The 24751-nt window shown below is 45.3% G+C and overlaps 1 protein-coding gene across 13 annotated transcripts in view; it reads left to right on the forward strand.

Moving 5' to 3' along the window:
* The first annotated feature begins 7660 nt into the window (after window positions 1-7660).
* The window catches only part of MAP4K3 (mitogen-activated protein kinase kinase kinase kinase 3), a 91538-nt gene continuing 74447 nt past the window's right edge, over window positions 7661-24751 (forward strand). For 12 of the 13 annotated variants that reach the window (XM_080616165.1, XM_080616168.1, XM_080616164.1 and 9 more), the window contains exons 1-3: window positions 7661-7897; window positions 18929-18986; window positions 21516-21606. In XM_080616165.1, the coding sequence (XP_080472291.1) occupies window positions 7790-7897; window positions 18929-18986; window positions 21516-21606 (257 nt within the window). In that variant the 5' untranslated portion in view covers window positions 7661-7789. Of the gene's footprint in view, window positions 7898-18928; window positions 18987-21515; window positions 21607-24751 lie in introns of those variants that run through there. The other variant, XM_080616175.1, reaches the window with a different exon arrangement.

The raw sequence follows: 24751 nt of genomic DNA on the forward strand, positions 1-24751 counted from the left end.
CTTCAGTGTGCGCTCGCAGCCCAGAAAGCCAACCGTATCCTGGGCTGCATCAAAAGGAGCATGACCAGCAGGTCAAAGGAGGTGATCCTGCCCCTCTACTCTGCTCTTGTGAGACCTCACTTGGAGTATTGTGTGCAGTTCTGGTGTCCTCAACATAAAAAGGACATGCAACTGCTGGAACAAGTCCAGAGGAGGGCCACGAAGATGATCAGGGGACTGGAGCACCTCCCGTACGAAGGTAGGCTGAGAAAGTTGGGGCTGTTCAGCCTGGAGAAGAGAAGGCTGCGTGGAGACCTCATAGCAGCCTTCCAGTATCTGAAGGGGGCCTATATGGATGCTGGGGAGGGACTATTCATTAGGGACTGTAGTGACAGGACAAGGGGTAATGGGTTCAAACTTAAACAGGGGAAGTTTAGATTGGATATAAGGAAGAAATTCTTTACTGAGAGGGTGGTGAGGCACTGGAATGGGTTGCCCAGGGAGGTTGTGAATGCTCCATCCTTGGCGGTGTTCAAGGCCAGGTTGGATGAGGCCTTGGGTGGCATGGTTTAGTGTGGGGTGTCCCTGCCCATGGCAGGGGGGTTGGAACTAGATGATCTCAAGGTCCTTTCTAACCCTAACTATTCTATGATTCTTTGATTTTGGGTGAGAATAGCCAATGAATTAAACTGTATGATGTTTACTGCTGCTTAACATTGATGATATCATTTCTATGGCACAGAGATAGTGCAAAACATTCCTATAAATGAAATAATTGTGTGGTTATTCTAAGAGGTAGCACAGTGTGAATAACAAAATAAATGTTAGGCCTTACTAATCAAACAACTTGCACTCGGCTTTATTGGCATTAATTATCTTGGGCAGCACACAGGTGATAATTACCATCATTCATAAAGTTTTCATGTATTATCCAGTAACGCAAGGCTAAGCCCTCGATCTGTGATTGAATTGCATCCAGCAAACTTCTTGGTCACTACTTTTAAGAATAAGAGAATCTCCTCTCAGTCATGCCTGCCCTTCAAACAGAGCAAGGTAGCCAGAGCCTCCATCTGTGATCAGATCTGACTCACAGGACACAATTAGATAGCACAAGCTGGCGTTGTGGTGCCAAATTCCCTGCGTGGGAGCAGGACCTGCTGCGCACCTCAGAGCAGCCAGGGGAAACTGTTTTGCCTGTGCTTGTGCAATCTCGTGGAGGTTAGTGACCAGGTAATCCACCTCCATGGTGGCTCTTCACATACCTCTGATGCGGAACCATTCATGCTGAATCCGTCCCCAGCTCCCTGCTGGACACCCTTCTCTCCCAGCCTAGGGTTTCTGTTGGGTTACTTTTCCTTAAGTGTTTTTCATTAGGCTGTGTTTTTTCATCAAGCAGCTAAATTTGCCACGTGCAATGAGTCTTCCTCAGGCCTGTGCTTTCCAAATGTATTAAAAAATACAGAGCAATGCTACAGCGAGTTACAGCTGCTAAAATCAAAATATTTTCTCTGGCACAAGAGAAGGTCTTGTGCTTAGCCCTGTGAGTTTGGATAGCTCAAACTCAGGCTGGCTTCATTGCTTCATTTTCACAGATTTTAATTTTCCTCCCACTCTGAACAACCTCCAATTTTATGACTATGACACTTTTTTAAAGTACTCCCCTTTTGTACATCAGTATTAAAAGAAATATTTAGTCCATCCTGAAGGACTGCAAACTGCACCAAGGGACTGTTGCGGTGAAGACATCACTTTGCATGTTAAGAGGACAGAGCAGTTGGTTTAGCCCCGTGGTCTTTTTCTGCTGCTGCATGAGGCCTAAAGCATTTTTCACCGGTTTTTTGTTTCTCATTATTGATTCTTCCCCTTGTATAAGTGAACAACTCGCCTCCTGCATGGCACAGTAACTGGAGATCAGAAGGAAAGGTGTGCTCCACATACTGGCAGCACATGCTGCCTACCCAGGGGAAACCTGGTGAAGCCTTCATCTGCAATTAGCATACTGGAACAACATGTTACCTGGCACCAGGAGCAGCAGACCTGCGATGTGCTGGGTGCAGCTTTCCTCCCAAAAGCTGACTGCTGCCATGATGCACCAACAGAGAAGAGCTGCAGCCATGGCCAGGCATCTGACCATGACCTTTCTCAAGTCTGTTTCCACTAAACCCAAGAAATCAAGAGTTGGTGTTATCATAGACAAGCCTTCCCCTGCAGGAGGAATTGAGGGACACCTAGAAATAGCCATGGGTGCAGCTGGCCCATGCCGGGCACACACCCACACTAGAAGTTATGCCAGACCTAGGAGTGAGTACTTGGAAGTAGAAAGTGATACTGTGGCAAGGCTGCTACAAAGCAGTGGTTTTGTAATTGAGCTATAAACTTCCCACCATCATTTCAACCATATAATCATACAGCTTCAGCCATATGACCTCCAGGATGTGGGTGCATCATGGTTTTATACAGACACACTGTGATACACTCTTTGTTCTCTATTTCCTTCTAGGGTTTAAATTTAAAGCAACTTGGAAGGATAGAAATGCTCCCATTTCTAAAGGCTGGGGAGTTTCCAGGCAGACAGGTTCTGCCATAATTGTTTAGCACATGGCTTCTGGTGTCTCCAACTGGACCTTTTCCAGTGACGCATTTTCAAGCTGGTGTCTGTGGAGAGGGGAGGTGAGAGCTGATCTGCCTGTGAAAGGTGGCCAAGAGCAGATTACATTCAACAAGCTTAAAAACCCTTGTGTATGGTGTTCATGCTTTCCTGGACAGACCATAGTGGCCTGCAAGTCAAAATGGAGGTGAAAATTGCTGATGGCTGGACCCTGATGGGATCCTGCCTCCTCAGCTGCCTCCTCTGCAATCTCATTGTGTCTCATTGCTGTGTTTTTGTCATGAAGGGGACAGCACGAGCCATGGTCCTTGCCAGGGAGGAGTGGGCTGTGCCGAACACATACAGAGCAGATGCCATTCGTGCTGGTGGATCAGATTTGTCATGCTGAAGGGGACCTTGTGCAACCCTACCAGTTGGGAGAAGCAGTACCCGATAGCAGTGCATCTTTGAGTGATGCCTGCCAGAGAAGAAGACAAGGCATTCCCATACCAGGTAACCAGCATTGGTCTCCCTTCCCAGTGCTGGGAATTACCCCCCTTTCTTGCAGCTAGACCTTATTACCTGCCTTCTTCCTCCCCATTCTTTTATCATCAGCTTGGCTTTTGATCACCCCTTCTCCTCTGAGTAATCAGCTCTGTCCAGCTTCTCCGAGTAGCAGAGACCACCAATGGCCAGCAGCAGTCATAAAACATTAACGTATTACATGGGAGCCTGACTTCTTCCCCTCTCTTTTCCCCTTCCAAAAGGATACTGCTACGCTCTGAAAGACACAGATGAGTATTTCCACAAAGACATGAAGAAACATGAGGAAATGCTTACTACTGGGCTGCTGAGCAAAGGCAATCAGTGTTTTTCCTCTCACGCTACACTTGTGCCTCCCCTGGCAAAGACAAAACCTTCTCCAGAAAAGGCCTGCACTGCAGCAGGAGACACAGTGCTCTGAGTAATGCAAAATCACAGGCAGGAACCCTGCCTGCTGGGAACTGGCTATTGCTAACTTCTCCCAAGCAGCCCATGCTGAATGGCGGCAGCGCTGGCTGAGCCACGGAGCTTGCAGGGGAGCAGGAGGGAGATAGGGAGACAGGCTGTATTCCAGTTGTCCCATGCTGCACCACTGATTGATGTCCCCAAAGGGCAAACACCAGGGAAATGAGCCCTGCCTCACCCTGCAGCCATTGCTGCTCTGGGGCATGTTTCCCTCCAGAAAAGCATTTTTGCCTTCCGCATTCTTTGCAGAGCAAATGCCAGCATGAGCAGTCATTGCTGGCACTTTGCTTCTCAGTGTGACACCACAGAGGTGGCTGCTCTAAAAGGCAGTCCCTGGTCATGCAGTCACTGATGAACCAGGCACACAGTGCAAAGGATCTCATCCCGTATGGGTGACCCTCTGTGAGCCAGGGTGCTGGGTGCTTGAGAGGGTGGAGTTGGGCTTGTTCAGCTGAACAGGGAGCAATGAGCAAAAGGCAGCCCAGAACAGGTGGGAACAGATGTTGGATGCCAAAAGGAATTGGTACCTAAGAGATGCTGGCTGTGGTCAGGAGAGGCTGGGGGGGGGGCAGACAGCAGCTCGGGAGGTTTTAAAGAGTGAGAGAGCACAGAAGAAGATGAGTCTTCAGACTGTTGACATAATGCTGGAAAGACTGTTTGTTTTGTGAAGTAGAGTGTAAAAGCCTCATGTTTGAGGAGAAGGGGAAAATGTCCAGGCTGCACTGCTGCCTTTTTACACTCTAAGAGTCATCCCTAAATGTGTGAGGCTGTGACTGCAGCAGGAGTATACCAGAATGGGCTTGGCCAGTATGTACATGGGCCTCCCACATCCGGAGCCAACTGGGCTCTCTAAATTTAAACTTCCGTTCATACACTTTCTTTAGGGCACTGTTTACAACCACAACCAACCTGCCCTGGGACTGACACAAACCACAGCTCTTCCTCTGGTCAAGGCAGCCTTCAGCATTCCAGAAAACACTTGCCTACCTCCGTGTCTGATGCAGCTGGGCTAAAGTAGGTGCTCTGTGGCTTTGTAAGGACATCCTCCTTGTCACAGCAGCTCTTCCATAAGCTAAAGGGACAGGCTGGCCCCAGGCTATACCATTCCTCCATAGCTCCTTGTCCTTTCCTCTGGCATGGAAATATGCCAGAGGACTGAGAAGAGATCTCCAGCTGTGGGAAACTGCACTGGTGCAACCTGAACGGAGGCAGGTGGATCCTGCCAATGCATGCTGGCTAAGAAGACAGTGCTTCTGCTTCAAGCAGTGGCCAGAATTTAAGGCTTTAAAGCATGAAGTGGCATTTTGGACCTAAGAAGCAGTGACAGGATGGATGGGCTGAGAGTGCGGCTGGAAATAACAAGACATCCAGCTTCAGCAAGGTATTTTCTGTGTCTGCGGCGTGCCACTGATTACAGCTGGGGCTCATGATCTCTGGAAACACAGCAGTCAAATGTCCCAGCAAATCCCCAACCATCACCAGAACAACTCTTAAAGCAAGAGCATTGGATGAACAAAAATGTTTAACACCCAAATGCATTTTTTATTAATTCATTTGACTTTCCTGTGCAATGCTGAAGAGGAGCCTAGTCTGCCTCCCTGCAGCATATGGCTCAACTGCCCTACACATCTAAGCCACATCTAAGGAATAGCAGGTAAAAGGAAAAGCAGGAAAAGTTGCTCCAAAGCTTGGACAAGCAAATGATGCCTGATACCCATTTGATCTGACCTGTTTCTGAAGGCAGCAAAGGGCACATCTCTCAGCTCCATCTGTCTCTCTTACCAAGCTGAAGGGACATAGACATTCCTGAAGAAACTCATGGGTGTTTTTGTAAGAACAGAGGAAGCGCAGGCAGCTGCCGTGGGTAGAAAGCAGGATTTAAGGGGAAAAATAACTCTTCATTCACAACCATTTCTATCCAAGCAGAACTTGGCATGGGAATAACTATAACCCATTTCCTCTTCCATGAGATAAAAATGATGACTGAGATGCAAGAGCAGGTGAGTGACGAGGTTATCGGTGTTCCCCAGCAGGATGTCTGTCAGCCTTTCCGGACAGAGCTCAAACTCCCTGTCATTTCCTTCCATAATTCATCCAGAGCTGCTGCTACTCCTGAACTTGTCACAGAGCCTATTCCCCTTGGGCTGGCTCTTGGAGCATTTGTGGCAGCCCCATCCAGCTAAGTATACCTGCTGCCTGTCCCAGCTCTTCCGCAGCAGAAAGCAGCACAGCACATCCCAAAAACCTCTATCACGTGCCAGGAAAAATCACAGTGAATCCACTTTTGGCAGGTTTTACTTGTGAGAGTAAAGGTCATAAAAATGAAGCCAAGGACAGGGATGCATGGCCCAGCGTGACTAGAGCGATAAATGCACTGACAGACACTACGCAATTCCACAGCCATCACTGCTACACTTGCCAGAGCTCAGCCCCCTCAGCTCATTCTCTGCTCTGTTAATCACACACTGAAATGAGGCCATGCCCAGCTCCCCATCGCACCTTCTCAGTGGAGAGGAGTGTCCCTGATGCCAACACCCTTGGCAAGGCAGACAGGGCAGCAAGAAGATGGTGCATCTTTGAGCCCAAAGTCACCCCTCATCCCGCTGTTCCCATTTCACCCATCAGTCACTGGCAGCGGGAGTGTGGTGGGAAAAGCCATGCCTGGTTCACCAGCACAGAGCCCAAGAAATGCCCTAGGAACCACATGCTGCATCATAGCCATGCTCCAGGGTTGCATGTAGAATCAGAGAATGGTTTGAGTTGGAAGCAACCTTAAAACTCATCTATTTTCAACCCCCTGCCACAGGCAGGGACACCTTCCACTAGAGCACATTGCTCAAAGCCCCATCCAACCTGGCCTGGGGAGAAGGGTTCCCACAGCCATCTGGCACTTGTGCCCCACACAAAGGGTGGGGGGCACAGCTGGGGATGGAGGCCGGCACCCACGTGCGTCCTCCATGCTGGAAAGCCATGTGCAAGATGGGAGTGGGACTGGCAGCACTCGTGTAAGAGGAGGAAAGGGTGCACACTTTATCCTGGGGGGAATGCACAACACTCCCAAAGTCACAAAATAAGGGGAAACAGTCCCATGGATGAGGGGAAGAGGTTTCCCAGCCTGGGTGCATAGGACTGGTGCACACAGATGCTGTGTCATTGATGTGGGGGACTGGCAGGTGCACAGCATGGTGCAGATGTGGGGACATCCATAACGTGTGTTTCCCTCACAGGAGCTGTCAAAGGCCCCAGAAGCTCCCACAGAAGCTGGCAAAGCTGGGATCCCAGTGAGTTTCCGTTCCTGTGCACTGGGGTAGGGAGCGCTGTACTGCCACGCACTGAGCAGTAGGGAAGTGCCCTGTCACAAGCTAGAGACCAAGGGCTGGGCACCAGGGCAGGTGGGACAGCATGTGGGGGCTGCCCCTGGGCTCTGGGCACTGCAGGGGCTCCCAGCAGCATGCAGAGGGGCTTGTGAATTTTGGGGGTCCTCAACCGCATGCGTGGGCTCCGGGAATGGATGGATGGATGGATGGATGGATGGAACGAACGGACGGAGGGATGGCAGCTCCCGTGCCAAGGGGCTGGCTCTGGGATCTGTCCGCTACATGCTTGGAAGCTGTCTTTTGAGGAGGGATCCCAGTGAACATGCACGGATCTGGCTTTTTGAGTCACCGGCTGCACGCACAGGGGCTGAACCAAGCGGTCCCCGAGCCGGCAACACCGCTCACGCCCGAGGACGAGGCTGTCAAGGCGGGAGTTGGTGCCCGTGAGTGGCGAAGACCAGGAGCAGGCGGGGCCGGAGGAGAAGCGGGGAAGCGGCAGGGGCGGCCGCTGGGCGCCCTCGCAGCAGCCTCAGAGAGCACTGAGCTCGGAACGCGGAAACCCCTGAGCCACAGGGGGCGCGGCATCGCCCGGAGGGCGTGGCAACCGTGCGGGACTCCCCGCCCCGTCGGGCCCTGCGCCGAGGTCAGAGGGGAGGAGCGGCGCATGCGCAGTAGAGGCCACCCCTCCTGATGCCGGCCTGCGCAGGCGTAAGGGTGGTGGCTGGGTAGCGGGGCGGGGAGGTGCCTTGTGCGTCTGCGCAGTGTGGAGGCGCGGCGCCATGTTGTCGGAGCGGGCTGGGGGGAGGCGGTGAGCGTTCCGGTGTTGGGTTCCCTCCTCCCCCCTCCTCTTCTCCCCCGGCCCAGGGGGCCGCGGCCGAGCGGGGCATCCCTCGGCACCATGAGTGGAGGCGGCGGGCGGGTGTGCGACCTGTCCCGGCGCAACCCTCAGGAGGACTTCGAGCTCATCCAGCGCATCGGCAGCGGCACCTACGGCGACGTCTACAAGGTAGACGCAGCTCCGCGGGCCGGCGCGGCTGTGTCGTCTCTCCCTCTCCTCCCTCTCCCACCCCGGTGGGTTCCGTTGCCAGCTGCCGGGTTGGTCTTCAGCTCCTAAAGCTGAGAGGGGCTTCTTTTGCCAAGCGACGTTTCTCCCTTTCCACCACCCCATTCGTTCGCTTGCTGTTGCTGGCAGCACGGTCGCCTCTCGTCCCCCCCCGTTCACACCGGTCCCAGTCCTGCTGGCGGCGCGTGGGCGCCCGGTCTGGCCGCTTTTCCGCTCTGGAGGGACCCTGCTCCCCGCGCCTCTCCCTGCGCTGGCCTGGCCGACCCCTGCGAGGGGAGGACCCTCGGGCCCTGCTGGCTGTGCGGAACTGCGGCGCTCTTCGGTTCCTGCGGCCCTGGAGCCGCGCTGGGAGTCGGTTCTTGCCGCTGTTGGGTGCAGGTTCGGGAGTCCGCTTCACGGGCGGGGCCTGGGGGTCGGCTCCTCTCCAGACCGACCTTTGGGGGTGCGGGAATCGCATGTTTGCTCGCTAGTTTCCAGCCGAAATGTCACTTGAAATCGTGTGCCTGAAAGCGATCAGGGGTGTTGATCCAGACCACTGCTCCCGTCGCTGTCTTGGGTGAAAATACCAGCGTTTTGCGCTTGCGTCTCTGTAAAACGTGAGGCTGACCAGGCAAACTGGGAAGCCAGGAAAGGTGGCGTTAAGATCAGAGGCTTTCATTATCCTGCCCTAACTTCAGAAATGTAGGAAAAGCAAAATTAAAGCATCAGCAGCTGAGTGTAAATTTGACTTTTTGGGCTTTATAGCATACTCTGACATTTTTCTCTGCTCTGCAGCATTTGTTGCTATTTATGTACCCATCCAGGTGAACTCTTTTCTGACGGGATGTGACAGCCTGTCCCTCAGGTACCCACTCCTGTTTGGTGACAGAGCAGAGGGGAGATTGGAAGTTTGTCATGTGCAGCCTATTGGAAGCATCACTTTAACCGTGTGCTTTCCAAGTGTCTTCTGGTCTGGTTTTGTCATCACAGAATGGGCGTGTGTGTGTATGTGTGTGTGTTTAAGAAAACTTGCATTGTAGGCAGGGCTATAGGGAAACATTTAGAGTCATTCCACAGTTTGAGGCACACAGAACTTGGCTCTGATGCTGTCTTTGACTAGGTGAGTGCACCTAGAATGAAGTCTTGTTTGAATTGGGGTGATTTTGGTTTAATCCTGGCTGTCTTAAATGTTGTGAAAGTTTCAAGTCCTAAATCCTCTTGTTACTGTGTTCTTAGTGTGCTAACTCCCTGCTTTATTAATTGTTTAATTGAAAGAGGGCTTTGTGTTGTTTTCACCTTGCCAGCTTCCTCGGAGTATTTGTCTGCTGTGTTGATTTTAATTATTCAACTCTACTTGCCTTATGCACTGATTTTTTTGGGTTTTGTTTCCTGCAAGCTGTTCTCTCACTGTTTTCAGCTCTGTTTCTGTTGCATTTTTTAACTGCCATATTGACTCTGATGTCTCATCAATGAGATTTTTCTCAGTGCTCTTTACATTATTATGATGGGTATGAATTAGCCAAGTAATCAGTGTTTACAGTTTAATTTTGAGGGTGTTACCTGCAATCATAGAATGAATATTTGCATTTGCAATACCACTAGGCATATAAAACTTGTTTCATTGGATTTGTCAAGGTTTTCTTGATGATTATGGAACTTGCATTGCAGTAGCCTTCACTTTGGTGCTCTGTGTGGCCCGTATTTGTCACTGCTTGTGACTTGTTTGAGGCACTGAAGTTCTCTCCTCCTGACAGCTGGGTTAGAAAGGGATGAATCAGCATCAGGACACACTAGGCTGGTATTACAATTATTTATTTCTTCTAGATGAGAGAGAGGTAAATGTTTTCTGATCAGGTTGTGGACAACATGTGGAAAATGAGATGTGCTTTTCTCCTGAGTGGATTATTGCCTGTTTCATATTGAGGGAAGGTTTTGCCCAAGAAGCCTTTAAAGTGGAGCATAAAAGTGGTCCAAAGGTAATAGTGAAAGCTATTTACTTTTAATGTGACAAAGAGGAAGTAGTATAGGCCTAAGTGTCATCCACGTGTGAGTTTACTAAGGCATTATCTTAAATTTGTGAGGGATTTCATAAGCGTCTTTCATTTGCTTCATCTGTTGGTCTGTAGGTTAGCTTTGTGGTTGATGAAATATTTGTGTGAGGTTGAGATTAACTGTGTGGTGATGGTGCTCATCAGTGGCGGGATTTCAGCAGAGTGGATCCAAGCACTGGATTATTACCTTAGTAAGTAACAGTCATGTTGACATTCTTGCTAAATGCTGACCTTCTTGTAACCTGCTTTCCTGGCAAAGTGTTGAGGAGCTGAAAACCAAGCAGGCTGGCATCTTCTTCCTTGCTCCGTTTCAGTTGAACTACAACAGGACATAGATTAGATGTTTGATTTATTTGAAAAAAATTAATCATATAAAAATAAATAAGTAAAAGAGGCGGAGTCTTTACTCTGAAGACTTTTTGAATTTGAAGCAAGAGCCCATGGTGTGGACTGAACTACAGAGGCTCAAAGGGAAAAGGATATGGGTCAAATATATACCGTCCTTCTGCTGTGAGTCCTGCTGTTTGCTGGTACCTGGAAGCATGCTAGAGCGCTGCAAGTATGGATTTTTGGCTTGAAGTAACACTTTATAAATATCTGCCATCCCCCCCAAGTTTGGTGTTCAGAGAGGCCTTGGAGAGGATGATAATGAATTCATCACAGGAAAGGTAGCGGGTGACTTGTTCATGCCATTAGCTCTCAAATCAAATATGCACAGTCAACAGTAAAGTGTTTCTTCTAACTGGTACCAGTGCAAGCTGGTTGTAGGAGATGATGGAGTGTTATCTGGGTTATTTAATTCTTGATGTATCCCAGAGACATGATCAGTGGACATAATGCTGTTTTCAGTGAGGGTATGAGAGAGAGATGATGTTTGGGTTTTTCAGTTATTTTTTTCAGTGAATCATCTATGTTGCCCCTATAGATAGCTGAAATATTAATGTTGCAAAGTTCTTACTGGAAGTTTAGGGAAAACACAGGATGTAAAACCTGTTCCCATGTCCAGGGATGTCTCCTCAGAAGACTGCTGAAGAAAATGGGGAGATTGGGTTACTACTTTGTCAGATGGTTGATGCATCTGTAACAAAACGCAGACAATCTGCTAATAGTGTTCTGAGTTGAGTACTCGAGTGTTGCATGTCATGTTTTTATTTATATGGGTTTGTTTTCTATGTCTCAGTAAACTTGCTTGTCAAGTAATATAGCTTCATCTGAAGTCTAGTTTAGAGACTAATAGCAAAAGGGCAGTTACATGTCAGGAAAATTCTTGAATGTCACCTCCTGTTTCTGTCAAATATTCTTGTCCGAAGCAACACTCACTAGAAAAGGTGAAAACTAGTTCTGCTGTAGTACAGGTCACTTCTGTCTTTGTGTTTCTGTATTTCACTGTTGTAAAGAATTTAATTGTTTAGGGTGATCAGCAAAGTGTAGAAGAGTTATGTTTGTTTGGTGAAAAAGAGACCCTGCCCTGTTCTGCTCAGTTTCAGGAAATACTCCTAGAGTTAAATGAGGTGGTTGCTTAATGTAGTTTGCTCTGTGTTTACTCCATCTCTCATTTAGAAAGACTTTGTGTCTCTTGGTATGAAGCTGCCATTCTAATCATCCCTAGTCCCAGGTCCTCTGTAATTTATGCTTTTTGACATGTATGGCTTCAGTCAGTTGACAAATGAAGATGCAGGACTCTGTAAGGTGCACTTTGCTTGAGATCTCATTTTTAAAAAGAAAAAGCCCGATTTTTTTGGTCCGTAGTGCTTTGGCTTGTGGGTTGGTTTTGGTGAGGGAAGTCATGTACCTGCAGCTCAAGTGCTTCACGCTGAAGCTCTTGGATCCTGTGGGCATCTCTGGGGAGCACCTGATTACTGTTACTTCTGTCAGCCATGTTCCAGTGTCTGGTTTCTGATGGTGCTTCTGTGTGTTGCTGGAAGAGGATGTGTCCAAGGCCGCTGAACCTGAATTTTGATGAACTCCCATTTTGCAGAGTCCTGAGCACAAATCTCTTCTTTCCATGTCTGTGTCCTTGTTCTCCTCTTTCCTGGGGTGATCCAGTAGGGTATCAATTCTTCTACAGCTTTGCTGCTTCTGAAATACTGAAAGTGTGCCTTTTAGTTGTGTGCTTTTTCATAGGCACTTTGGTCTTCATTTCTACTTCATTGAGCTTACAGCTGGAAGCTCAATTTGACTTTTCTAGGAATAAATGTCTATGTTTTGAAGGCTATAATTTCTGCTTTAATTGTCTTTTGAAGCTTGTGAGGCAGGCAGAGAGGGGTGGTTGTTTTGCCATCCCAATTTTACTGTGCAGAGTAAGTACTACAGGGTGTAGTTTCTGTGACTGTGGTTTCGTTAACCAGTAATCCATGCCTTGTGTAGGGAGTTTTGTTTGCCTTCATTTCAGATCTTTTTGTTTGACATCAGCTTTATCAAATTGTAGCTCTGTTGGGTTTTGGTATCATGCCTCCTACCAGAATGTGGAACCTTATTATTTTTAGCGTAATTCTTAGTTCAATTCCTGTTAAGTACAGCTTTGATTCTGTAGGATGGGCTGAACTGATGTAACAGCTCACTGTTGCCAGAGAGGGGTGATTCCCTACCCTGCTCCTGGCTCTAGTGCTGCTTACCTGGTGTTACCCTGGCACTCGGTGTGGTGCCTGGGCTGGTGTGGTTGGTTCACCTTGCAGAAAACTAAGTAAAAAGAAGGGGCAAGTGGGTTTCTGCGGGCTTGGAAAGTTGAATCTGCTCCTGGGGACTTGTGTGGGTTTGAGGGAAGCTGAAGGGGAAGAATGTAGGACTGGAAGCAAGGGGGTTGGGAAGCCGTTTGGGTGCATTTTCCTGAAGACTGGAGCTAATCCAGTTCAGGAAGCCTATCTGTTCCCTGGGACCAGTTATCCCATGAGTAGCAACTTGTTTAGAAATTGCTGCTCGACATTTTGTTCAACAGTTCACATAGAAAGTAGTCAAAACCAGAAGTGCCCTGTTGTTACTGTCTTAGATTTGCTTTTTGGCCTGGTTTTTGTTGCAGCATTTTATGCTTTATGTTACTAGTTTTCATCTGAAGGACAAATATAAACTTGGCAAGAGATTTACCTCCTTGGATTTTATGTCTGTATTGGTTCAACTGTACAGAGCACTACTTACAGATCTGCTGTTGTGGCATAGATTAAGAGGCAATACTGAATATTAGCCTTCCTCCCCCCTTTATTATTTCCCTTCCTTTTCAGACACACACCATGCACGTCTCTTGCTTTGCCTCTGGTGTTTCCAAATAGAGCCCATCCAAGTACTGCATTGCTCTTTCCTTCTCTGTTTCAGAGTAATAAGATCTTTCCAATTGTGAGGCATTTTGATTAATGGATTTTTGTGTAATAGTAACAATAAAACCTGGATTTTTTTAGCTCTTATTTCTAGTGGGTGGCAGGTTTTATACAGCATTTTGATCTGATCTCCTACTGTTGTCACAGAGACACTAATAATTATTTCCTGTTGAATTAGGCAGTGTTTCTTCAGCTTGACTTTGCAGTTGGTGGATTTTCTTCTTAAACGTCTGCCCAGATACAGCAATTTGGATCTCTGGAAGAGTATTGTTCCTTTAGCTGCTGGTAGAATGAGGATTCTTATATGGTTTTCCAGAGCAGACATTGTATAAATGCTGTATACATTTAATAAGTGGCCATGTGTAGATGCAGGTGATGTAGGCTGATCTTTGCTTGTGGAAGACCTGTATAATGCATTCCCATTGACATTATGAAATCTGCATTTAAAGGAATTGGTTGCAGGCTCCTGCTCATGGAAACAGGGATGGGGGGAAAACTCCTGGTTCTTGCATTTAACCTCATCATCAGAAAGGCTGAGAGTTGGAACATGTAAGGTGCAAGTGGAAACCAAAAATGAATGTGTATTTTCCTACATGGCACTTTGAAATTTTTGGTTGCATTTGCCAACTCAAAAATACTTGCTTGAAATTGTTCTTCTGCCACCTACTCCTTATTGATGCTCAAATCTCAAAACCCAGAAGTAATTGGCAACTTTAGTGTGATTATGCTGAATGAAAGCATAAGGCAGTGTCCTCAAGATACTGAGCTATTGTATAGTATGTACACAAGCACCCTCAAATTCAGAGTCAGAGCTGGCTCCAGCACACGCTGGAAAACATACAGTACTTCTTTCTCAGTCTTATTCATCTAGGCTTGTGATGGCTTTATCTAGGCTTTGCTGATGACAGTAAAACCTGTCAGGGGTAATTGGTCGCCATCATTATCCTTTGCAAGGAACCCTTGTGTCACTACGATTGGAATAATCTCTTTTTTTTTTTTTTTTTTTTTTAATATATATATATATATATATACTCAGATTAACAAAGGCAATTCATATTCTTATTTGTGACACATTTAATGCTGATAACCCAAATGGAATAGGATGCAAAGTGAAAGCTTACTCAGATTGTCAGCTTCAAGTCATGTTTTCTTAAGTAGCAATTCATGCCGTTAAGCAGTTGGTAGCCTGCTGTTCCTGGAGGCACTGATGACCTGCATTAAATCAGGTTTTGTTCCTTGTTTTTGGCTTTCATGAGCCCCAGCAGGTACTGATGCGGAGAATGGCCAGCTGCTCAAAGAGTCCCACTATTGCTGTTCTTGAAGAAAAGAAGAAAAGCCTAAGCTAGAGGTGAAAAGACAGCGATTGTACTTCCCTGCCCATAATCTTGAGCAGTTCTTTTGACATGATATTGAAGATGAAATCCCTTTGTGATGGGAGGGACGTGAATCAGCCATGAGGTGTGAAGAGCATAGGTTTGGCAAGGCTGCCTGCTGCTTGGACTCTCTTCCTTTGGCTAGGATGTTGTATGTCCTGCTCCAAATATATCTATAGATTTGTCTGTCTACTGTTGATAGTTTCTTGGCATCACCAGCACATAAGACTTTGTGGTCAGTATTCTCATGTCTTTTAATCAGACTTACTCCAAAATTGTCACTAGCTCCTAGCCATCTTCTGTCTTGCTTTAGTTGCCATTGCACTCTGCACAGCGCAGTGACATATAGAGCCATAGTCAGAGAAACAAGTTCCTGACAGCTGGGCACAGGATTGTTAAAATAATAATAAAACAAACAAACTTTTTTTTTGCTGGGCTAGCAATGTCCCTGAAGCCTGTCAGATGTTTCCAGCTTGGCTTGCACATCCCAGCTGCATGCAGGATGAGTAACTTCAGGATGTCCTCATGTGTATCCACTGCAGTTTTGTCTCACTGATTACCTTACTAGGACAAGTAGACCCAAACCATGTCTTCAAGTATCAACAAGACTCCCTCATGACTCTTCATTAAGCTTCAGTAATTTTTCTTATTAATCTTGGAGGTTAAAAAATGTTGACCTTTGATTAATCATAGAATCATAGAATAGTTAGGGTTGGAAAGGACCTTAAGATCATCTAGTTCCAACCCCCCTGCCATGGGCAGGGACACTCCACACTAAACCATGCCACCCAAGGCCTCATCCAACCTGGCCTTGAACACCACCAAGGATGGAGCATTCACAGCCTCCCTGGGCAACCCATTCCAGTGCCTCACCACCCTCTCAGTAAAGAATTTCTTCCTTATATCCAATCTAAACTTCCCCTGTTTAAGTTTGAACCCGTTACCCCTTGTCCTGTCACTACAGTCCCTGATGAATAGTCCATCCCCAGCATCCTTGTAGGCCCCCTTCAGATACTGGAAGGCTGCTATGAGGTCTCCACGCAGCCTTCTCTTCTCCAGGCTGAACAGCCCCAACTTTCTCAGCCTACCTTCGTACGGGAGGTGCTCCAGTCCCCTGATCATCCTCGTGGCCCTCCTCTGGACTTGTTCCAACAGTTCCATGTCCTTTTTATGTTGAGGACGCCAGAACTGCACACAATACTCCAAGTGAGGTCTCACAAGAGCAGAGTAGAGGGGCAGGATCACCTCCTTTGACCTGCTGGTCATGCTCCTTTTGATGCAGCCCAGGATACGGTTGGCTTTCTGGGCTGCGAGTGCACACTGAAGCCGGCTCATGTTCATTTTCTCATCGACCAACACCCCCAAGTCCTTCTCTGCAGGGCTGCTCTGAATCTCTTCTCTGCCCAACCTGTAGCCGTGCCTGGGATTGCTCCAACCCAGGTGTAGGACCTTGCACTTGGCATGGTTAAACTTCATCAGGTTGGCATCAGCCCACCTCACAAGCGTGTCGAGGTCCCTCTGGATGGCATCCCTTCCCTCCGGTGTATCAACCGAACCACCCAGCTTGGTGTCATCGGCAAACTTGCTGAGGGCGCACTCAATCCCCCTGTCCATGTCACCGACAAAGATGTTGAACAAGACCGGTTCCAACACCGATCCCTGAGGGACACCACTCGTTACCGGTCTCCAGCCGGACATCGAGCCATTGACCACAACTCTTGGCATGCAGCCATCCAGCCAGTTCTTTATCCACCGAGTGGTCCACCCATCAAATTGATGTCTCTCCAATTTAGAGACAAGGATGTCATGTGGGACAGTGTCAAAGGCTTTACAGAAGTCCAGATAGATGACGTCAACTGCCCTGCCCCTGTCCATCAGTTTCGTAGCCCCATCATAGAAGGCCACCAAATTGGTCAGGCAGGATTTCCCCTTAGTGAAGCCATGCTGGCTGTCACCAACCACCTCCTTGTTTTTCATGTGCCTTAGCATGTCTTCCAGGAGAATCTGCTCCAAGATTTTGCCAGGCACAGAGGTGAGACTGACTGGTCTGTAATGAACATCTTGCCTCTGTTTTTGTTTCTCGTTATGGGAAGAATGTGCTGGGAAAAGAAATAAGGAATAAAAATCCTAATTCATGCTTCAATGGTGCCACCTTCTCATATGTTGCCTTCCTTCTCTGGTACAGATAAAAGGAACTCCTGTTCTTTGTGTCTTTTTTCCACCACATAGTATTGAGTGGGGACACTGCTGTGTCATTGCAGTGGGCAAATAATGACTTACAGGGAAAGCTGCCAGAGAAAATTGATTTTTTTTTAACTGTTCTTTCCACAGTTTATCAAGTTTGGACTACTTCTTGATTTTTACAGGATTCCTACTGGTCTCAAGATCTATCCATAACCATCTGCCTGCAAATTATTTGAAAATGCTGGTACTCCCAGCACTGCAGAAGAGCATTGCCACACCAAGAAACAGTGAGAGGTTTGAAATAGGCTGTGCTAGGAGTGAGCTTGGTAGATCTCTAAACACAGGAATACATACTGTACTTATTTCCAGATTGTATTGCTGGCCATTTTTCTTAGTCTGAGGTTTTTTTCCCTCCACTTGGGGTTTCACAAGCAGCTGTTAAGCTGCTATGCTAAGAATCGATACCTTACAGTGAGATACCTTGGTGAGTCTCAGGCCAGTCAACAAAAGGTTTGAGCCCCTAAGCTCCTACAGTGACTTCAGTGACACCATTAGCAGCATAAAGTGTGGGCACCTGTCTGTATCTTAAGTTCTGTAATTCTGGCCTTTTTTGGTTTGAAAGCGGATGAGGGGAATAAGCAAAAACAGGACTGGTCTCACCTTCTGTGCCCTGTGTAGGGGATAGAGGGGGCATGGCATGCAGTGCAGTAGTGATCCAGCACAGTGCGTTGGGTACCAAGGCTTCCCTGGGGAGAGGAGAAGCTGTAGCAGAGCATCCTTCAGGAGCTGCTGCTTTAGTGCTGGGGAGCATCTTTGCTGCTCTCTCTCCATGGCTGGATGCAGAGGCACAGAAGTATCCTGAAAGCACTGGGCAAATGGCTTCCTGGTTTTCAGTCAGTAGTCAAGTGCAGTGGTTCTAGAAGAGAAATCATTATATCAGAATTTATATTGCTTCTTAATGGCTTGTTAAAAATTTAGCTTCCTTGGTTACTCAGTAGAACACAGGCTTTTGCATGACAGAGCCCCATACAAAATGCAGTTAAGCTGCTGGGTAATTGCTGCTGAAGTTGGCCACAGAGCTGCTGCACATGCCAGGGGAATGCATTCTAACTCCTTTGTTGCTGGCTTGTTTTCTTTGCACCCTTGCAGCAAGGGGAGGATGCTGACACTAGTGGAGAGCAAGGATCAAGGGGCACATAATGAAATTGGCAGGAAGCGTTGCATTGCTCTCATGGGAATCTTGGAAGCAGTCATGTACGCTGAAGGGTGCAGCACTTGATACACCCTGGGCATTGCTTGTCTGCTGTGAGATGTGTGTATGTTATAACTGCTTTGCAGTCTCTATCTTCATGGTCGGTTTGTTTATGGGTTTTAACACGGAAGTACAGTGTGGTTGAAGACTTGCATAATTTTGGACTGTTGTGTGTCAGTGTAGGGTTTCCTGAGCATACTTAAGGCTTCAGAGCTCTCAAAAAACCAGCTGCCTAGTGTTTTTCTGGTTGTTTGGGGGCTTTTTTTGTTTGTGGTTTTGGTTTCTTTTTTGGTGTTGGTGGTGGGTTTTTTTGAGAGGGCTTGCTTTGTTGTTAGAAAGTAAATCCAGGTTTTGTTGGAAGAGTGCTTCCTATGAATGTGTTGGAGAATAGCATGCTAGCTACAGAATTCTTACAATTTGTTTCACTGTCATTAAGCATAGACATGGATTATTTTAAATAAGCATTTTGGATATAATAGAACTCAAAAATGGTGCTTATCTAGTAAAAATAAAAGCTGTAAGCCAAATAAAAATAAATACATGGTGTATTGGGGGGGAGGGCAAATCTAACCTTCTATGAAATGTGTTTTAATTTAATACAAGGTGTTTTAATTTATTGGCTTCTCCTGAGGGAGTTTATGCTTAAAAAAAACCCAGACAACCAAGAAACCTCTCAAACCAGCAAGTGGTTTCACTGTTTTAGACCCCTGTCAACCCTCAGTTGCTCTTGGACTCTGTTTTGTCAGAGAATGTTGAGAATGCAGACCTGGTTACTGTGCTCTGCTCTCTAAAGTTAAAATTTTTATTTTATTTTACTTTTTTTGTAGGCTCGAAATGTGAACACGGGTGAGCTGGCGGCAATTAAAGTAATAAAACTAGAACCAGGTAAGTGTTACTTTTTTTAAGGGATAATTTTTTGCCTTTTAAATGGGGACAAAATACATTGTTCTAAAAAAACCCTAAGCATGGCAAGCAAGATGTAAGGGGAAAAAGTGTAATTGGAAAACAGTTAAAGGGAAGCTGTTTAGAATTTCAGAATGTTTGGTATTTTGGTCTTAAAGTACTGTGTTTTCATTTGATGTGATACAAAACCCTTTGTAGAGCAAAAGAAATGAGGAAGGCAGCAAGGCAGAAAAGGACTTACCTGCAGAAAGCGTAGAGAGAGAAATAAGAAGGAAGGGTGAAATAATAGCTGAGCACTAGTATCTGGGAATTGAGTACATTTCCTGAAATTCTCTTAGAGACTTTGGTTAAGACTCGCTGTATGGTAGAGGTACACTCAAGCTGTGCTGATGTTGTGATTTCACAAAACAAACGTGCCTTATAGATATCAGCCTGCAATTTCTATTCTGTCACTATAGCTAGCCTTGTTAAATTACAGTGCAGTCATCTGGGAAGTAAAATGTCCAGACTTCTTGCTTAACTTGTAACTGGTTGTGCTCCATTTCAAGATGTAGTGGGAGCTAATGCAGGAAAGAAAGTAGTGTGTTACATAGGTTGTCCCAGAGAATCATGCTGTGTGATTTAGCTGAGCTGTGAACAGAGCCTGGGGATGCACTGCAGCTGGCATAACTTGCCCTCAAGCTGTGCTGATGGGGATAACAACTGGTATCTTGCAGTTAAATATTTTTGGGAGCCTTTGGATGCTAAAAAAAGTGCACAGAGAATGCACTTCGGCTACCCTCTGCTTGCTCAGCGAGCTCAGTGTCTCTCTGTAGTTGTTGCTTCCAGTTTCGGTAGAGGCTTGACTCAGCCTCAAACAGATAGCGTCCGCATTCCACAGCTGTGGCACTGGCTTTCTTTGCAAGTTTTGCAGACTGGGGGAGAGTGTGAAGATTAAGGGTTAATAATGTTTAGGCACTTCCTATAAAGTTGATGCTAATTTAATATTAATATTATGCTAATTTAATAATAGCCAGTCAAATAATGGAGAAACCTTGTCCTGTCACAGAGGAAAATGAGATTTCTGGTTTACTCTTCAGCGTTTGCATATTTACAGGTCTAGCCAGGATACAGTAAGCCATCAGCAAAATACCATGAATAGTAGACAGCCTGTTGTGATGTTAATTTGCAGCTTGTGGTTTGAGATTTGCTATCAGTTAAAAAAACACATATGAATATCAGATTTCTGGTTTAGAAAGTACCACATGGATAGGTCACCAGTATGTTGATGTCTTGGGAGAGACATGAAAAGTGTTTTCTTAGGTAATAGCTTGACGAGTTCTGTTGGAAGTTGTTGTGTTACATTTGAAATTAACAGCTGTATTTGAGAAGTGATTTTTGAGTTGCAACAACTCATAAATATGAACCTAGTGTCTGTATTCAACTTTCTAGACAATAGCTTTGACTTCTGGTTTAAAAGCTCTTTTGAGTCATGCTGAAGTGTGCTACAGCGGTACACCTAAAGGAGATTTTTGACATATGTTGAAATTTCTTTGGTTTTTTATTTTTTTCCCAACTTGCTTAAAGAGTCTTTGAAGTTATTCATTAAGTTAAACGGTTATTTTAGGCCTTCAGGCTTGCTTTATCTATGAAGTCCTTGAGGTTTTTGTGAACCTTATATGCCTAGTAACTAAACAAACATTGTAAGAACTTTATAAATAACATACGTAACTCGCTACTACGTGCCCTTATGGCCTAAGACATTTCAGAGGAGTCCCTGTATTAAGATACTGAACTGCAAAAGAGCACTTGACATGTATTTCCTAATTAAAAATGCTGTCATTCTCTTACATTTGGTATTTCTGGTCTTCTCTTTTTAACTTTCCTATAAAACCCCTGCCTGACACTCCCAAACCAAAAATATCTCTGTTTTTTCAATTTCATCCATGATTTTCTCAGCATACACATCTGGTAAGAACCTTTTATAGAAGGACAGGGACAATGGAGGTAACAAATAGTAAATGTGGTAAATGCCACATCTGTGTCAGTGTTTTATCTGGACATATGCACAGTCTGTAAATTCATGTGCTTACCAAGTTTACCAAGGAGTCGCAGCAGCAGCCTACTATTGATGAGGCTTTTTGCTCAGGGAGATGATCTAATGGGTGTTGGACGTGTGGCCAAAAATAGCAAAGTTTTTAAGAACCTGGGCTATTGACAGGACATATGCAGATGGACACAGTTGGGTCTCAGGGGGCAAATAAAGACTTTAGAAAGAGCTATGACCAGAGGTGTCAGATAGCAGATGTAAGGTCTGTCTGGCCCACAATGAAACTTCTTAAGAATATAGGTACTTATTGCTAAGGCCTTGCTAATAAATACTGATTTACAGCTGCTTTTTATGCCTGTGAAACATGCAGATAATTAATTTTAATTACTCAAAATGTTTATTGCATAAACTTGTACTGAAAGTCTAGTTGAGGTGTGGGTATGAACCAGGCAAATGAAAATATTCATTCTTCTGCTTTTCAGGAGAAGATTTTGCTGTTGTACAGCAGGAAATCATTATGATGAAAGACTGTAAACATCCAAACATTGTTGCTTATTTTGGCAGCTATCTCAGGTACAGTTTGTTTCTTTTGCTTGCTTAAAAATGCCTTTCTATCTCCTTGTAAGGGATGGGTCTGTAAGGTGACTTAGGCAAAACTTAATTTACCAAGTATTATCCGCTTGTATATAATTTTTTTAAATTTACTTTAAAATCTGTTCTGTTTACTACAGTATCTGTCTAGAAATTGTTTCTCTTTGCACAAGCCTTCAGTGACCATGTGGTCATGTATCCTTGGAAATGAGTTGTCATTTAAAAGCTTTGAATTTAATACATAAATGGAAAATTAAGTACAAGTATGAAGAAAATCTGTATATATAGTATCTTTTAAATCTGTTTCAATAAAGTGTCTCTTAAATTTGCAAAACTTCGGGAGGTATAAGTATTGTATAATATGTCTAGAGTTCTCAGAAATGTTCTAACTCTTGTCATGTAAAGTTAAGAACTCAAAATTGAATGATATGGACAAATAAGGAGGGGCAAAACCGGTTGGTTTTTTCCTTGCTTAAGTGTAGTAGTGCTGTGTTAAGCTCTAAGGACATTTTCATATTGAAATACTTTAGAATGTAAGCTGTGCAGCCTTTAAAAAGCATGCTGGTGATTTGTGGTTTGGTTTTGTTTTGAAATCTAGAAATGATTGATATTTTAACTCTTTTTTTTCTCTTGAGCTGTAGAGTTGTTTAGAACACTTAGTATATGTAGATTGTTCAGTCTCATTCTTTTGTGTAATTCCTTTTGTAAGATACTATGCTTAACTTTGTAAAAAGTAAACTCCATACAAAGCCTCATTATTGAGAAGGTTGATAGGTAGTTTCTAATAACATTTGCTATTATAATTCTTTTTAATACATCCTGACAAATGTTTTATGCTAGATCTAACAATCGTTTAATATTCAAGGACTAGAACTTTTAATGCTGGATTTTGTGAACCTTATGTCATAATTTTAGGCATATCATGCAATGTAATCAAAAGCTTGTAAAAGACTCTAAAAAGTCATGATGCTCTTTATGGCAGAGGCTTCTTGTTCCTGTCAGATATTTGTGTATCTTCTGTCTGCATGGGAACAGTATATGTGGGACATGGTAGCTCTGTGGATTCCCCATCCCTGGCAGTGTTTAAGGCCAGATTGGATGGGGCTTGGAGCAGCCTGATCTAGTAGAAGGTGTCCCTGCCTGTGGCAGGGGTTGGAACTGGATGAGCTTTAAGGTCCCTTCCACCCCAAACCATTCTACAATTCTATGGGTCTGTGCGTGTTGTGAAGGTTGCTAGACCCTGTTCATGATGGGAAGATACCAAGCTGAGTTATTCGTATGCGGATTAGACTTTGGCGACTCCAGATGAAACTCTCCATGATGGCTATCTGCTGCAGCCAAAAGCTTTTCTGCAATATAGGCCAAGTGCTTTTGGTTTGGGGATGGAAAGATGAAGAGATATTTTCACATAAAAAATCTTGGTACATTAAAGCTTTTTTAAAAAAAAAATTACCATCTTTGAAGCAGGAATTTAGGGCACAATTTGGCCTCTTGTATTTGGAGTGCATCTCATCTTTTATTTTTAAAAATCCTGTCAAATTGTGACCAAGTTATCTTATAAAATAATGCATTTCTTTTACATTCCTTCTGGATCAGAGCTTAGGAAATCCACTTACTGTTTCTTTTCTAGCCATCAGTGCCTGATTTGGTGTACATTTGTAGAGCTGGAGAAAAGCTAACACGTGCTCTCTGGCTTGCTTAGGGAGCTGTTGTTGTGTATTCCTTGTTTTGCTCTGGGATGAGCTGGGACAGGATGTTGAAATGGCGAGTGTGGAGCACTTTGTGGTGCTCTTGGTGACCTCGATGCTGAACTCCTGCATAGTTGGAGCAAACTGGACAAGTTGAGTGTGCCAGAACTTGGAGGCAGTATTGGGGGAGAGAGGAAGTCCTGGGAATAAATGCTAGACAAGCTGAGGTCTCACGCAGAAGCTTAGCAGACTTGAGGAGTTTCTTCTTCCTGTCTCTTTTAATTCAGTGTCCCCAGTAGCTCTGAATGCTCACTGAAATGATGTTTTATCACTGATGGGGTTCACTGCATCTTTCTTGGTACTTGTTAGCTTTTGTCTGATGAGTGAAAGTATTGCATACTGACAGTTGTGATTCAGGTCAATAGAATCTGTGTTTTGAATTATATTCGCTTTATAGTCATTTAGAAGGTCTGTAATGGAAAAGCTGGTCATATTAGTCCTTCACAGACATAGCATAGTGTGGAGCATGAAGGAAGTTTCCAAGAGTAAATGTATTTTCAGAAGATTAAGTGAAAATGCACTGAAAGTATGAGAATGAAGAGGAAAGTAAGCCATTGACTAGCCCATTAGAGGAACACCATCTGCATGCTATGCTGAGTGAGGCCTGGAGTGTGTGATTGTGTACTGCTTACATTTTTATATATACATGTGCAGGAAGGGATCACAGTCTGAACATAAAACCAACAAGCCATGCTGTTCTGGCATCCCATACCTTGAAGGGTGCTTGTCTTGGCAGCTTGAATGGTTTTTATTAACACTGAGCTGGTATGTGAGCTGCATTATGTGCAAGTTTGTGTGGGTGTGCATACAGCTAGAGTGTGTGTACATGTAGGGTCTTGGCATTCCAAACTAGGAGTGTCTGCATTTCACCTTTGAATGTTTAAGGTTAATCTGAAGGTTAACATAAACTGTATATTGCTTCCTTCTGTGCAGTACTGGCAGGCTGCTTCTTGTGCATGAACAGCCAATTCTTAATACTGCTTCATACCCTGAAGTCATATTGAAGTTTTTGAGAATTTTTTGAGTTACTTGTTTGTCTGACAGCTGCATGCAGATTGTCAGGTAGTGAAGTTTGCAAGGGATCTAATGATCCAATACCTAAAGTGGGCCTACAAGAAGTCTGGAGAGAGAATTTCGCAAGGGTATGTAGGAACAGTACAAGGGGGAATGGCTTTAAACTGACAGAGGGGAGATTTAGATTAGACATTAGGCAGAAGTTCTTCCCTGTGAGGGTGGTGAGGCCCTGGCACAGGTTGCCCAGAGAAGCTGTGGCTGCCCCATCCCTGGCAGTGTTCAAGGCCAGGTTGGGTGGGGCTTGGAGCAACCTGGGCTAGCGGAAGGTGTCCCTGCCATGGCAGGGGGTTGGAACTGCATGAGCT

The sequence above is a fragment of the Psittacula echo genome, assembly GCF_963264785.1.
Source record: "Psittacula echo genome assembly, chromosome: 4".
NCBI classification, from domain to species: Eukaryota; Metazoa; Chordata; class Aves; order Psittaciformes; family Psittacidae; genus Psittacula; species Psittacula echo.